This window comes from Diachasmimorpha longicaudata, chromosome 15 (genome assembly GCF_034640455.1).
Source record: "Diachasmimorpha longicaudata isolate KC_UGA_2023 chromosome 15, iyDiaLong2, whole genome shotgun sequence".
Classification (NCBI taxonomy): domain Eukaryota; kingdom Metazoa; phylum Arthropoda; class Insecta; order Hymenoptera; family Braconidae; genus Diachasmimorpha; species Diachasmimorpha longicaudata.
The window spans coordinates 5,146,467-5,163,334 of NC_087239.1; the positions used below are offsets into that span (position 1 = coordinate 5,146,467).

The 16,868-nt window shown below is 40.8% G+C and overlaps 1 protein-coding gene across 4 annotated transcripts in view; it reads left to right on the top strand.

Annotated features, from left to right (window-relative positions):
- Positions 1-16,868, top strand: part of LOC135169613 (chaoptin-like) — a 29,038-nt gene that overhangs the window by 6,910 nt on the left and 5,260 nt on the right. The window contains exons 1-6 of one of the 4 annotated variants that reach the window (XM_064134757.1): positions 3,876-4,243; positions 4,433-4,572; positions 5,618-5,798; positions 12,228-12,375; positions 12,899-13,009; positions 15,127-16,805. In XM_064134757.1, coding sequence (XP_063990827.1) covers positions 5,618-5,798; positions 12,228-12,375; positions 12,899-13,009; positions 15,127-16,805 — 2,119 coding nt within the window. In that variant the 5' untranslated portion in view covers positions 3,876-4,243; positions 4,433-4,572. Of the gene's footprint in view, positions 1-3,875; positions 4,244-4,432; positions 4,573-5,617; positions 5,799-12,227; positions 12,376-12,898; positions 13,010-15,126; positions 16,806-16,868 lie in introns of those variants that run through there. The other 3 variants (XM_064134758.1, XM_064134760.1, XM_064134759.1) reach the window with 3 other exon arrangements.

Consider the following 16,868-nt stretch of genomic DNA (forward strand, 5'->3'; position numbering starts at 1 on the left):
GGTGAGGTCGAGATTTTAATTTTTTTCCGGTGAAAAATCGCCTGAAAATTCATTCCCATAAAATTCTAATTAATAATAATAATTAGTATTCTTATTTTAAATACTGTAGTTGGGTTTGATTATCTGAAGAGGGATTTTTGCATTCAGGAATTCATGGGACGACTTAAAAAATCCGTTTTTCTTCCCTCTCGACTTCAGCGCAGATTATAAAATCATAAAATCAGCGTAACGTAAAAAAATCGCTTTTTCCTGGAGATAGAGCGACGCATGAGGTACGTCAACGATAAAAATTCATCCAAAACGTCCGTTTGCCATGTGACTCGTCGTGGTTTCTGAAAATCCTCCCTTTGTTTGGATTCCAAAAGTCAAATTACGTTGATTCAGTGCACAATCGTGGAAGCGTTTAAAATCTATTCCAGTCTTCATGAGTAATTTCACTGTCTTAATTAGAAGCTTGAGGAATAATTAGGGGTTGTAATTTCTTTGACGATGTTTAACTCGTGCACTGACGTTTGAGAAAGAATAGGGAATATGGTATTTCAGTGCTTGACGGGGTGGCTGGGCTTTTTATCGTCATAGATGTTGCTTCCTTTATGTCTCATATTCTTGGCCGAGTATAGTTGAGTGGAGTACATTTTAATGGCTGTGTACATTTTTAAACACTCATAATGCTGTTTTTTTTATACTTTAGTTTCGGGGAGAGATGGGGATGAAATTCTGGATATCGTTTGAGAGCATGCAATTGTGAGCTTTTTCAAGCTTCGTTGTTGACTCGACGGTTCTCGTAATTGGAGAATACTGATGGGAATTAGCCTAATTGCGTTGATAATTATATGGCATTTCGAAACGATCCGGTTTTCAATTAACCTTTCGCAGGTATTTCGGAGTTACTGAGTGAACTACCAAAAAAAATCCCGAAAAAATTACTGTGCAAGCTCAGTAACGTGGGAATAGTTGGGAAAACCCAGGAAAATTCGCAGGATTTTTTTTTTCTTTGGTTGTGGTAATTTTCCCGGACTAGTGCAAAAGAATTTATTATCTCTTAGAAATCCCATAAATCGAGATTAAGTGGATTTTTTAAATAAAATTCCCTGGAAATATTTGAAAAGCTCACGTTCCCTGGAACTGAAGTCCACATGTGCTCTTCATCCCCATAATCCAATAAACATTTTCCCCGTTTACAAAAACTGAGGAGAGTAGTCACCGGAGCGATGACATTTTAAAACCCATCACGAGTTATGACTCTGGCGATTAAAAATTTACTTTACATTGAATTAATTGGTTCTTTAATACCAAAAACCTTTCAAATATTCCATAAACTGACAGCTGTCGAATAATCCACCGATTTTCACTCGGTATTTCATGCGAAATATCCCCTCGATGTATTGACATTTCATTGCGATTACAATGAATAAGGTTTTCGGTGTAAATTGTCAGAAGTTGAAGTAAAAAAGTCACTCTGCCAACAATAGCCGAAGCCCCATTAATAAATTCCTGTGCGAATGGTAAAAACTCGTATTTACTGGCCATCGCAATATAATTGGGCTGATAAAATAGCACCTGCATGGCGGAGAATAAATACATCATTGAAATAATTGGATGAGTAATTATTGAACACTGTTACTCCATTAAAATCAGTTATTATTACCCCATCACCGTCGGCTTCTCTTTCCCGTAATGGAAATGAAATTCCTTTGGGTTTATGTTAGCTACAGCAGTGCAATTGTGTCAGTGTTTAATTCCGACCTGGAATTTCGCTGAAATGGTGACCACTTGGGAATAAAAAAATTTCGCAAATTATCTCCTGAATTCAAATATCACGAGTATCACAAATATTCATCTGTTTCAATATTTTTTCATTTGCAAATTGTGTTGACCGACCGCATTTAATTTCTTCCTATCAATATTTACCTGCACTAAATTCGCATGTTATCAAATACGTAACGCAAATAAATCATCAAAAACCGCGACTTTGTCTCGTGCAATCTTACAATCACAATTCGCACAGTCCACCAAACCCATGTCCACCAAACGATGGGAAATAATTAATTTTCTAATCACCTAATCCCCGACAACGGCCGAGGGAATATCGACGCCAGGGGCGTGAATCCCACCCTAAAAATTCCACCACCTCAGTCGCCCTTGATCTAGTAAATCCGATAATTGCAACCTCATGCTTATCCCATAATGATTCTGCAAGATAATTAACACCATCTCTGTGATTAATTTATGATGAACACCGTCACTATAATGAATACCTAAAATTTCCGGAATTCCCGTTATTGATGTCTTCGATGAATATAGGATATTGTTAGCCGCAGACCGCTCATTAACGCACCTATTACCTCCCCCCCTCCTCGTCCCTTGGAGCAAATTTATATCCGATCTTTTCCAATTTTATCCTCATTCACCGATCGCAATATACCTCGCATTATTTTATCACATTACCATATCAACTCAGAATCGTGTAATGCACTTTATGGTGATGAGATGATTACAGTGTTTAACTGGCAATATTTCATACTTTGTTTTCCATCATTCCACAGCAAAATACATAATGGATGAAATATTTTCTGAATTAAACATCCGGTATCGAGTTCAATCGACGTCTATCCGCTGTATAAAATAGCCGACATCAGCCGATGAATGATAGAAACATTAAAGGACGAGGGAAAAATATCGACTGACTGCACAAGGGAATGAATTACAAAAATATTTTTCCGAGAATTTCAAGCATTAAATGATATCATTAATTATTCATTCATTTGATATTAATCGAGGAAAATTTGGTTTGGAAATGATTTCTGTCGTTTAAAAAAATTCCTGCCTTCAATGTGAGTGGCATAAAATTTTCCATTCATCCCCCGAAAATCTAAAAAAAATAATTCATCGTCTTGACCTCAGACAATCATCAATCGGCTCTAACAATCTCCAATTTTCCGGCTCGTATAATCTCGAGCGAAATTCTCGTTTATCGTTGTGTGCATGGGCTCGTAGAAAAGCTATCGGTTGAATGGACAGTTGCAGGTGGTAGTGGGGGGAGGAATGGGGGTGGTAGAATGGTTGGGCATCGACGAGGATTTTCAACTCAGGTCTGTGGGAACGAAAAGCGCTCCGAGATAACCAATCACTCGTATGAGCGATCCGAAACTAATTCCCCTTATCCCCATTGGTTTGATTGATTGCGGCTAAGATTTGATCGATCCCCGCACATGTTACCTCCCTTTAACTCGCCGTGTGTACCACCCTGGACGCTAGTTAAAGTGACAGAGGGAGACATAACGATAATTGAAAGAAAGAGACGAAAGCGAAATTCACGGGGACATGTGCAGCGGCTCTGGTCTCCACGATCGAGTCCTTCATATCGGAATTCTCCATAACCCCCTCTCCATCGTGTTACACTTTAACCCGACACAGGACGCGCTCTTCGTAACGCACTGGTTCAACCCTTTCGATAAATCCTATCCCAATTTTGTGGCGATCCATAACACAATCCGCGTGGGGATTGCGCTTGCGTTCATTGCGCTTGCGAACGGCACCTGCGCCGCACCAGCTACTCACCCCCTCTTTTGGGTGCCCCCCCCCCGAAGGGCCCCCTCGCGGTATGATTTCACGTCGACGACGACTCCCTCCCTCCCTCCCACCCTAGCACCCCTCCCCCCTCGCCGACTCGTTCTCCCTTCACCTCCACCCTTTTGTGCCTGTCTGGCTGACTGTATTTCCAGTGCTTCTCCAGCCGTCCAAGCATCCCTTCCACGCACCCACTACTACCCTCCTTCCACCCCCTTCCACTACGTTACCATTGGCACACACATTCAGAGCTTCCCACGAGTATCCAACAACGGTCTGCAGTCAGTCCGCGTGTTTCCAGTACCGCTGCTGTCGTCTTCCTGGGGGGATTGAATTTTCTTTACGCGGACGGCTCTCTTCTATCCACTTTTTTTTTTTTTTTTAACCCACTCATTTGCCCCAAACCACCCCCCCACTACCCCTCTCACCGGTCCAGTCGGTGTTGGGCGGGGGACTTGAGGGGGAGAGGAGTGGCGAGCGGTATTCAGTCACCGGTGACAGCAAAAAGCTCATCCCCAATGAGGTCCCGCCGGAAAATCAAGCCGGCCGGCGGCTGACGCGCCAAGACCGCATCAAAACGCGCCAAGGGGATGTTTTTTAACCCTCTCATCGCGGTCTGAATATCACCGAGTTTACTCGAATATTTTTCTGTTCATACGGCGCTGACTGGATGGTAATTTTTATTTGGAGATTGATGACAATTTTTAGAAATTGTTTAAATACGATAATAATATAATGATAATATAATAATATTATAATAATATATGGAATGATAATATAAATAGGACGATGATAGGAGGGGAGAATTAATATAATAAAATAATAATAATTTTGTGAATATTTATTACGGAATGTGGTGCAGGTTTCAGTGGATGTACGTGCAACTGAGGGGATGATGGTTGATGCTAGATTTTTATGTTCGTGTTGTGACACTGGGGTGCGAGCCAACAGACAACCGGCAAATGTGTAAACACGAGGAATTTCATTTGGGGACGAATTGAGGTTCGTTTCAATTGATTCTCTTGGTATTGTGCGGTTAAAAAAAAAAATTGTGGTTAAAGTTTCCAGCGTTTTACGATTTTTTTTTCCTTCTCGAATCTCAGCTGGGGTTCGTGAGGGGTGGAAAATAGGGGGTTTCAAGGGGGGAAGTACGGAATTTGCGGGTTCAATTGCGGAAAGTTTGATGGTGCAAATGAGATACACTTGTCGTGGAGTTTTATTCTATTTGGGAAAATGGGGGGAATAAAAATTATTTAATTTCGTTCAACAGAAGTTTACGTAAACTACGGGAAACACGCGAAAAGTGGAGAATGAGAAGATAGGGGAGTGAATAAAAAAAAAGGGGATGAAGTGAGAGGGAAGTTTAGCGGTGCGGTTCGTACCCCGATGGGCTGACCAAAGAACGACTTTTAGAGAGACTTTTTCTCCTGCACTTTATAAGATAAACCAAAGTTTTGTTTACGTTTTTGCTGGGGCAACTCCAACCTGCCATCCACTTCACTCTCACCCCTGTGCTCTCGTGGTTTTTTTTTACGAGAACGTGGAGGGAAATTTTTGATAAAAATTGTCCTGTCGGGTGGAAAATTATCGAGCCAGCGGTTCCTCAGTTCTGTCCCGATGTTTAGTGAGAATTATTATGCAAATTACTATGATATATTTTTATTGTTTATCGGAGATATTTGACGTTAACATTAGGATGTGCCGGTACGAGGGGTGGAATATCCGAGGGAAATTCTTGTGGTACGGGACGAGGACGAGAACGTTAAGTGGTGGCCGGGAAAAGATTCTAGTGGTGGTCTGAAAATTTTATTAGATTGAACTAAATGTGGATTTTCCAGTGAAAATTTTCGCGAAATCCCTGGAAAATTCGTCTCGACAGCATCGAAATTCTAGAATTGTCATAAAAAAATTCCCTCCCCGTATGATTCTCTATTCGTTCTCCCTTTACTTCCGGGTCTCCGGCTCGTGGGGACGGGGGAGTGAAATATACACTGGGTATATTTTGGTGGAATACAACTCTTCAATCCTCTTACGTTGACGTTCGCAGATGGAGAAGAGGAAGTTACTTTGTCTCATACTGATTCTACTGCAATGTCACGTACGACTACTCGACTCGTACAACGTGCCCTGTGCTTTCAACACGATGTGTCTATGCTGGATACAGGATGACGAGGAGTTTACGAAAATGGACATCAGTTGTCTCGGTGTACCGTTTGCACGTTTTCCAGGTATGTGACTGTGAATTTTTTATTTTATTTCGAGTTTAGGTGGACATGGATAGCTAGCAAGTGCTCTGAAGAATTTTTTTTGCAAATTATGACTTCCTCCGCACGTCTTACTCCGCGAAAAATTTCTGGGTACAAATAAAATTTTTTGATGGAAGAAAATATTTTTATTTCTCTTAATGGACAATTTTAATTGGCCCAAAAGCTTGAGCCCTAAAAATTCCCCGAAAAATTTTGACAGTGAGACGTCTCGAGCGAAAAACCGGAGATATTTTTTCGCGAAGACGTGAGGGAATGTTCTCACACTGATCCTCATTGAGAAACACAAACACATGCTGTACTAAACATCCGCTTACCTCGGTGCAGAGGATCATATATCCCTCATTGCTGTCACAATTTAGCCCCGGCATACCGAGTTTAATACCAGGGAAATGAATAAACAAGATGTAATATGGACGTCCACTCTCCCACGGGATTATATGGGCTCAGAGAGTCAAAATATCGCTCTCGTTTTCCCCGATACTCCATTTTTCTCGGCATCATCACGTTCACTGCATCATTTTACCCGCAATCCTTTCAAAATTTATGTGAACTCCTCTCTCCGTCGCTTGTGGTGGTTCATTTAATCTCTCGGTGTGGGGAGAGAAAAAAAATCCAACAAAAATTGTTGTACAATCTGAATAATCAGGGGACAAACTAGATGTCGGGAATTTTCATATAAAATCGTGGAAAAATGTGGGCAAACACGATTTTTTGGATAACAACGCAAACTTGTGGATAAACAGGAGAATTCATTAGCTGAATGAAAAAGCATTGTAATGGAACATATAATTAACAAAGAAACTGGAGGATTTTAAATTATTTTTGACTTTTTAAATTTTATTTTTGACGGTATTTTATTTCTTATGTTTTGTCGTTGAATATTTTCCCAATGTTCTCAGTTTTTTTAATTTCTTTTCAATTCAGACAACTTTCCACGATAAATCACTCGTAATTCCCTTAAATCCTTGCACATAGATTATGTCCTCATCTATTTGTCGTTAAACAAAAAAAATTCCAAAAATATTCCCCGAAAATTGATGAAATTCATTCGAGGGCTTGCGATGACATTCCGTCAAACAAAAGGACTGGATAAAAGCTGGGAATCGATGGCAATAAAATTTCCCAGCGAAAAAATATTCAAAAAATCGTGAAAAACCGAGGAATAAATGGAAAGATCGACGACAGTGTGGATAAAATAAAAATACTTGGAAAATTTCACCAACTATTCACCGTGTACGCCGTCCATTGTGCATTGTCAGTGGCTTGAATGAAAAAAAAAAAATATATATATACAACGACATCGCAAAAAAAATCACACAATGAGAATAAAAAAAGTTTAGGTACTACTTGATACACAATCGAGCACTCGCGGGATGTGCCAGATTTTTGTTAGAGAATGGGGAGGGGGTGAAAAAAATTCGTCGCTCCTGTGAGAGCCCTTTGATGATCGAGTGGCAGGGAGGCGCATCTGAAGGAGAACCACGTCAAAGGCGACTCCGGGTATCACTTTTCAAATTGTATACCCATCTCTGCCGGCGAGTTTTCTCGCGTTTTTATACATCATATATGTACGTACGTACATAGAGTACGTGTCAGCCAAGCAGGCCATTCAAAGGAAAGAAAAAGGGGAGAAATATGAAAAAAAGGGCAGAGGTCGTGTAATTCATTTCTCTGCTTGTAAATACGTTCCTTCCTTTTTCATCCTGTGCCCGATTTTTTTTACAGAAAAACACCGGACACACACACTAACGAGGCGTAACCAATTCTTCGATTTAATAAACAAATTAATTTGTTATGATATTCCAATGAAAATTCCAGTCCGAGGAAAATAGCGAGTCGATAGCGAGAGAAATTAGATCGCTTTTTTATGCCGGAAAAATTATGAATAAAAATATATCGGGCACAATGCGCCATCCCCCTCCCCCCCATTAGAGCGTAAGGTACAGTAACTCTAGTTGAAAGCAATGAGAGGCATTCTCGTACATTGTAAACAGGGCTGAGATGGGAATAACGGAAATGCACGAAATGAGGACGTTGAAGCGTGAGCCTGACTAAATAGAGGGTGTTACTACTGAAGTGGGATATTTCGGATGGTTCCTTTGCCCCTGCAGCTCCCACCCCTCGTGAACCTTTCAGTATTATTGCTGTATACATCCCCCCACTCATTATCAAGTGCTCTTGAGGAATTAATTCTCTTCGGGGTGCACTGGCAACTTTGCGTTATCACTTTTCTCGAAGTTCGGTGATTTAACTTGTTGATATTGTGACGGCTTCAATTAATCAAACGGAAGTTTCACGGGGGAGGGGGGTGGGTGGATGTTGGCAGGGTGCGTTGGGTGTTGTTTTTTAGGGAAGTGAATTTATTCTGAATGGAGGGACGAGGTCGTTCAAGAGCACCAAGTTTTGATTCGAAACAGACGGGAACATCCATTTTCGATTCATTGACACTTTCCATTTATCGAAGCGGGTGGCAAAATTGGGCACTGGAGACCGGAGAACATTGATGAATTTGTCTCGGTAATTATACGGATGAAAATTGGTGAGGGGAGGGAACGGGGAGAATGAAATTCTAGTAAATTAATTCGAGGGGTTGTTTTATTTTATATTATTGTATATTTGTTGCGGTATTGTTTTAGATGATTTGTTTCAATTTGGGGATCGATGGTGCTATGGTTCGGGGGATGGGGGATGTTTTTTTAATGAGTTCTGTGATTCGATTTTTCAGGGGTTTATTTGTGAATAATTCACATGTTTTTATTATTGCAAGAACATTGTTCTGTGTCATGTGATTAAAGTAAATAAAGTGAACAGCTGCAGGTGGAAGTGTTCGAGACTGGAAGAGGGAGTAATGTATAATAATATTTTTATAATAAATTGTTACAGGAGGGTGGGGGCTCTCTCCCTTTTTTCAATCTTCTCCGATCCAAAAATGAAATAAAATGAAACACCGGGTCCCGCGTAATGAACTCAAATATACATGAAAAGTAGTAGCTGGAGTTCGCCTCGGCAGAATTCGAGTGCAAATTAGAGGCCTCGGAGCCACTGGTTTAATTGACCCGTTTTCTCCCCAACCCGGTGTCTTCCTTTTGATATGAAACTTCAGGTGGATTAACAATGGCTTAAATATCTGGTATAATGGGGATTGATATCGTCCACTAAAAGGAGTCTGCGGGATGGGATAGTAGATTTCGCGGGGATACGGTTATGAAGTAAATAAAGGAGGAAAAGGTCACAACGTAAGCGCATTGTGGTGTCCTCCCTTCGTCCCTCTCAACTCCCCTCTGATCTTCTTCACCGTTATCCCATTCCACTGACCCCCAGGTATGCGTTGCTTATTGTTTTCTATTGTACATCCGTACTAATGCTTTTTCACTCGCCGCATTCAGGAAATAATGGGTATAAATTGCGAGGAAAATGCAGTATTCAGACGGTTTCTAGTTTTCACTCCTCTCACTCTACCTACCCCTACTCTGTATCCCTATACCCTTTACACAGGCCATGATTCCTATACGGGTTTAGAACAGTTGTGCCATGGAGTTATGAATTTAACAGCAGAGGTAACACACACGACTGCACCCTGCCAGGAAAAATTATTACCCACAATATGGAAACGTGGATTAATGGCTATTTTAATTCACGAAACCCCAGCGTTAGAGTTACAGGGAAAACAAAAAATCACTCTTTCCAACGGCATTCCCTCACACGGTGATATACTATTTTTTTTCATTGGTGCAGTAGTTTTTCTTTGTATTCGATAACGAAACGGATTTGATAATTTATTTTTCGATAAATGCGGGGGAACAACGAAAATTTTTTGATGGATTGGGGAGCTCTCGCCACTGGGGGAGATCTATTGTCTTAGTGGGCTATTGTTCCGAGCAGGAAAAATCTCAATTTTCAGATAATTGTTTATTTTGTGGGAATTTTTAGAGTTTATGCTGTGGTTTTTTTGGGAATTAATTTATTTCTGGATTACGTGATTTTTTAAAAAGTTGTAGAAACACAGTGGAGGGGGTAGTATCATCGGGATAAATACGATGGGGGAGGAATATAATTTTGCCAATCATATTTGTTTGTACAAACAAACGCACGAAATTCGCAGTTAAAAACTTGATTAATTTTATTTTCAGGAGAGAATTTATCGTAGATATTAGGTTTCAATTTTTAATGAAATTTATTGCGAGGGAAATGCAGAGAAATATTTTTTGTTGCAAGTTTTATTTTTTGTGGTAACATGTGCAGGAGTGAAACAATCAGGACTAAAATATTTGATCTCTTTAATCGTAAATATCGAGAGATTCCAACTGGGATGAAAATTTTCTGTTTAATTTTACTACCTTTGACCGATGAAGGTACGATAAGAAGTGTCTGAGCTATACCGAATCTAGATAACCTCCTCGGAAACTGACCAGTTCCTTATCCGGAATATTTGATCGGAAAATCCTGACCCGTATTGAACCCGAAACTGATTTATTCCCGCACTGAGGGAAAAGTTTGGAAATTATTATCTCACCAAATAGAGGAGCGATCTGTCTCATTTTTATTCCGGAAATAGTGGAAAATTAACTGTTTGGCTCTCCAATTTTATACATAAAATATAAATTTTACTTCAAAGTGGAGAAATTTTATTCTGACTCGTAATAAATTTTATTACCCAGCCCAATAATTTTCATTTATATCAAACCAAAATTTCTCTAACGGAGTATAAATAAATAATTTAATTATCGAATATTATTCCCTACTAAATTTCGCCATGCGATGATTTTCATAAAAAATTTCTCTCGGTACAGCCTGAGAAAAATTTCCCCCCGGGCGGAAGTGTAAATCTCCGGAAGATTAAAATATTTTTAAATGGGATTTTTTAAGTTTTGCTGAGGGGTGAAATATCCACTTAGGGAACACTTAAGGCTTTCAAGAACTTTGCATATGCATAAATAATTAACGATTCTCGTTAACCAGAGCATTGAAGTATTATCTTATCACGAAATCAGCGCAGTTTGCAGGAAAAACTGAAATTAGGCGGTTTTTATCGGTACAATAATTCATCGCCGGCGGAAATTTCCGAACCAAAACCGACAGTTTATGTTTTGCCAATTTGACCCACCTCGAATATTCCCGAATTTCTTATCGCGATTACGTCCTTAATTTTTACTGAATAGTTCCCTTCGCGTAGAGTAAAATTTGCCAGGATTTTTTTCATTATTTCTTTGGATTTTTTCTCTTTGTGGAAAACAACAGGGGAGCCCACCCCCCTGTTTACCAATGGAAGTGTACACATGGTACGGGATATCCGGTTTTCCCCCCTTGATGTACAATCTCCTATTTTCTTTCAATCACCAGGAAAGAGTTTGTCCAGGGCCCCCTGGGATATTCTCCAAAAGACTCGCAACAATTCCTGAACCGAAAGGACTCGTAATTTGTAGTAAAAGGAAAGCCGGAATGAATAATGCCGAGGGAAATAAAAAATAGATAAATAATAAATAATGATCGAGAAGATAAAAATGCTTCAAAGACATTTATCGAGTTCTAAATCTCGACGGCATTGAAGGCTGCAAATGATGAATGATCTAGGCCCCCGATAACGACCACCGTCATTTTATGATTTTTTTAACGTGTCAAGGAAAACAGAAAATTCCTCACTGAGCAGGACTTTCTTTAGAAATGATTTCGCTAAAAATTAAAAAAGTTCATTTTGTTTTTTTTTTCGATTGAAAATGGAATTTTACAGCTTTTGCAATCGTTCTACTCCCAACCTTCGATCTCGTAAAACGAAGGAATTGTTCTCCCATTCCGTAGTGAAGTCGTGGTGGAATAGGATGAGTCAACACAGCGGGGAAGTGGTTAATCGGTTTCACCGCCATGGGGATCCCATAAAACTTGAACGGTTCGACTTAATTGTCAGGAAAAAATTAAATTCTCCGGAACACTTGACTAGTAATATCCAGGAAAGTGGCATTTAATTCAGCGAACAACACTCCCATTTTTCAATCCAAAAATCCAATTAAGAACATTAAAAAAAAATCCATACCTCTATACAAATAATGTTCTGCCGAAAACCCCTAAATTTTCCAACACAGTCAACAAAAAAAATTCTAGATGAAGGGTAGACCCCTCGGTATTTATGTACACGAAGAGAAATTTTTCGAAAACTCTAGAGTTCTTCCTGGAACTTTTATTAAAGAATTTCCCGAGAAAATTGCTCCCCATGCCCACAAAGAATAAAAACCTCCCCTGATTATTGTTTTTCTTCACGACCCAATGGTAACCCACAAAACCGCCCCCCACAAAAAAAAAATCACCCGAAAAATCGAAGCCAACCCGCTGAGAAAGCTCCACTAAATGACTAACCTCCCTGTTTTTTCACATCCCCGTATTTTTATTTATCCCCAGACGTGTCGGTGAGTTATGTGGCCCAGCTGGACATCGTGAGCTCGGGAATGCAGGTCTTGGAGAACGATGCTCTGGTGAGTTCCTCGGGGGTTGAGGCGCTCGGGCTCATGAGCAATCGTCTTGCGAGCATCGGTGAGAAGTCTCTCGTGTGAGTGTTTGCACTGGTCCACAATCCAAACTACTTGTCTCCATCTCTCTCTAACACAACTCGGGGTGAACCTTTGAACTGGTCTCTTCTTTGCTGTAAACCGCAAGCAAAAATCCCCGAGCTTCCTCCATCGATTCACAGTTTGCAGGTTGATCGTTTGCCCTTTTTCCCCCCCTTCCCTTCCACTCCTTCACCCCCTTCCCTTCCCCGGAAATTGTCTTTATCGATTTCTGGTTTCCGTTTTCTCCATGTTGCTGCATTCCCCTTCACCTCCTCCCCCCTGCGTTTACCTGATTTCTTCCACATATTCGTTTCCATTTTTACCCTATTCTCCCTTTTCTCCCTCTCATGTCAGCAAAACAATTGTCTTTTCCGTTCAATTCTAGTCCGTTCAATATTCCGTTATTTCATTCCAAGCTCATTCCATTTATTTTCATCTTAACAAAAAATATATCTGTCTCATACGGATCCTCAATGGGTCTCCATTTCACCCTACATGAGCTTCCTGTTTCTGTCATTGCAGGGGTGTTGCCGGTAGCCTGCGCTCACTCGATCTCAGCTACAACTCACTGGAGGACATACCCTTCAAGGCACTCAGACCACTCAGAAAGCTGACGTGGTTGAATATGCACAGGTGAGTGATAATTGACAACTGTGAACAATAGTGTTTCATTGGGTACTGGAAAATATTGAAGTAAATATTGACGAGAAAATTTTTTAATCTGATGGAGATGTTTTTGTCCTACGCCAATATTCAAGGGTTATTGTTGTTGCGATAATTACGATTGTGGATGGTATAATTAACTGGCCAAATTAGAGGTTTTGGAGATTTTTGGGGGCGGAATGGGTCGAGGACTGGGTCCGCCTCGCCATTCCGTCGCGCAGGATTTTCTCCAGGACCTTCTGTTACTCGAATAAAGTGACGAGTCAGCTCTTTTGATATTAAATTATTCTCACCGCCAATCGAATCGCGGGAGCGTCATCGGCTGATTGTCATGCACGTCTCTGAATTAATTTCATGCATTCCTTATTTTTATTACCATTTTTCTCCTCATATTTCCCTCCAACAATCTGGGATATTTACATATTCATGATGTATGTGACCGAGAGAGAGAGAGAGGGAAGGGGGGGAAATCGAGCAATTGAATCGAGGGAGAGGGTGATGGATAGTCCACATTTTTACTATACTCATTTCACTTTTCTACTCGTTCAGTTGGTTCGTTCATTTGAGGATTTCCCCTGTACGATTTTCATTATTCGTTTTTTCGGTCGGGTTTTTCGAACACCCAACGTGCGGATTAAAAAAGAATCCGATATAGATGGCCTCGGTTGCGGGGGAGAGGGGGAGGTACAGTAGTTTTTTTACTCGTCTCTCACTCCAGCAATTTTTTTTTTATTTTTATTTGTTCCACGTTCTTTGTCATTTTTAGCGTTTATCGTACCATTGCACACTCGTGTGAATTTATTTTTAAACTTTTCAATATAGAATTCCGAGTGATTTCGAAAAAATATTGTCGGTTCAACGATGAAAATATGAGGATTAACAAACTGTTGAATTTATAATAAACTTCATTGATAGAGTATTCAATAGCCAATAGGTTTTTATTTGGTGTACAGCGAGTGATCGATATTGAAACAAAGAAATCAAAGCCCGAGATGTATGTGGTGGGAGAAGGGCGAGGGGGTGGAGTGAGGGAATATTATTCATTTTTACCTCATTTCCGTCCGGATGTTTAGCAATAATTGATGCATAAAATCCAGATTTATGCCTCGTTGAATAAACTTTTGCTTGACAAAAATAAAATTTATTGCGGTACAAATTTTACCCTTCCGCTGCCGTAATTTTCGGGGTGATATAAACAAAAGTTCTGGACTGCGGGGAAAAAATCGTACTTCCAGCATCGCGGTACTCAAGTCCAGAATTGCGATAAAATCGAAAACTGTTGGGTAGTCGAGACATGAAGTCTGATTTCTTCGAGTAAGAACAGGCGGGGCATTCAAATATTGTGTCACGCGATGGGCGAGGGTCGGAGGTCCTCTGATTCGGGGAGATTACCTAAATTGTGGTGTTGCAGGACAATTAATAAAGGTAATTCGACGAGATAGGGATTTAGGTTCGAGAACCCGAGGGGTTTTTTTACTTTATGCACCCCGGGGGTTGTTTTCAGTACTCAATCGCTCTTATAAGAATCTAAAACACTCAATTCCGGGACTAAAATGACTTGATTTATGCGGCGAGAAGTATTTACCGTGCGGGAAGAAATATAAAAAAAATAACAGAATTAAAAGTGTAAAAAAATGCGAAAAAAAAATTTGTCTCTATTCTTTCTCTAATCTGGAGTAAAAATCAATGATCATCATTCAATTTTAATTAACTTCCGGGGTAAAACTGAGGCCAGGAAAGCTCATGATACCTTTCACCCGCGACTAGTGTGATTTTTATCAAAAATTTCTTTCCACCTCCCGTGCCCTCTCGTGCAAGACAGAAATTTCCGAATGATAAACGCATTGTTTATTCCAATTGGCTCATAAATATCTCCGAAATTCCGTGGCGCTGGGGTTTGACATAATACAAGCGACATTAAGCAGTATTTGAATAACAGTCCGATGCAAATTTCATTAGTACGTCTGGTCGGACATTCCCGGGTTCGTATCACTAGTATTTTTCCCCATCTCTCGTTCTCTCTCGCCTCCCCCTCCCCCCGAGTTTCTCATTCGTTTGGATTTTGTCACACTGGACATGACCAACAGCAATCACCTGACAAGCCTCGAGGGCGATTGGGGCCACGTGTCGGAGACACTGACGAACGGCTTCTTCGGCGAGAATAGCATCGTGGAGATCCCCAGGGTATTCTCCAACTTCGTGAATCTAGTCTGGCTGAATCTGGACGGCAATGACATACAGGAAATACCATCATCATCGCTACCCCCCAACATACGCACAATGAGCCTAAACAACAATTTATTATCGTCATTTCCACTGAGCGTTGGCGATTTACCGGCTATAACGTGGCTGTATCTTCGTGGTAATTCAATGAGAATTCTCGATCTACCGGAGCTGAGGAGTCCAGTGCTGGAATTGCTGGACGTATCGGAGAATCTCATCGAATCGGTGAGATTTCTCACGTCATCCAATGCAACACTGCACATCAAAGACCTGAATATATCGAGCAATAAGCTGTCAGTGATACCGGCAGGTGCATTTCAGTACGTGGTAACACGGCGAATGCATTTGTCATCCAACAATATCAGCTACATCGACGACGAGGCATTTCGAGGATTGGAGAATACTCTAGAATACTTGAATATCGAGAACAATGGCCTGACGAATGTACCAAGTGCACTTGGAATGTTGAAAAAAATTGTTTACCTGTACCTGAGTAACAACGATATATACAACATCACGACTGATGCCTTTGGCGCGTTTGGGGGAAGTCTGAAGGGCCTGTCATTGTCCAACAATCATCTTGCCTCGCTGCCGGTTGGTGCACTCGCTAATTGTGGAAGACTTCAGCACCTGAATCTCGGGTACAACAGGATAACCCACGTCTTCCCCGGGGACTTCGAGTGGGCGAAGAATCTTGAAATACTTCTTCTCCGAAATAATGTCATAGCGAAACTCAAATCAGGGACTTTTAAAGGAGCTGGCAAACTGAAGGAGCTCAGTCTGTCGTTCAATCAATTGGCGGAATTGGACAGTCGGGCTTTTATGGGGATAGAGGAGAGCCTGGAAATTCTGGAGATGAGCTTTGCCTTCGCCACTGATGCCCTCCCCAAAGCTGCATTCGCCAGTTTGAAGAATCTCCTCTGGCTGGTGCTCGACAACAATAATTTTCACGCCATCGATTACGACACTTTTTATACTTTTCGACAATTGAGGTACATCAATCTCGAGTCTAACAGACTGCACTATCTGCCGGACAAGATATTCCAGGCTGATGTCCATCAGGAATTGCGAGATGTCAAATTTGGGTATAATTTTCTGGAGGCTATACCCGAGGGAACATTTCAAAATCTCACGGAATTGAGATCACTCGATTTAACCGGAAATAGGATCCATTACTTGTCTTCCGGGACAATTGATAATTGTCCGAAATTGGTTACTGTCTCCCTGGCGTACAATAGAATATCGGTGATGCATAAAAGCGCACTTCATGGATTGTCAAGTTTGAGATTTCTACATCTGGAATTTAATGATCTTACGGCGCTGGATTTGGATGCCATTCTCGAGAGCGGGGGAACTGAGTTCTCACTCAATGTCTCGTATAATTCTATCGCAGTGATTAATTATGAGTATGGCCTGGCTAATCTGACTAGTCTCGATCTCGCGTGTAATAATATCAGTCAGTTGGCTGGAGATGTCTACGATGGCCTGCCAAACCTGAGGAGCCTCGACCTACGGGGGAACTACCTGACCGCTGTTCATCCTGGTATGTACACTTTGTTCATTGATTGATCGATTTTGATTTTGGGGAATTGCTATTGGGGCACGT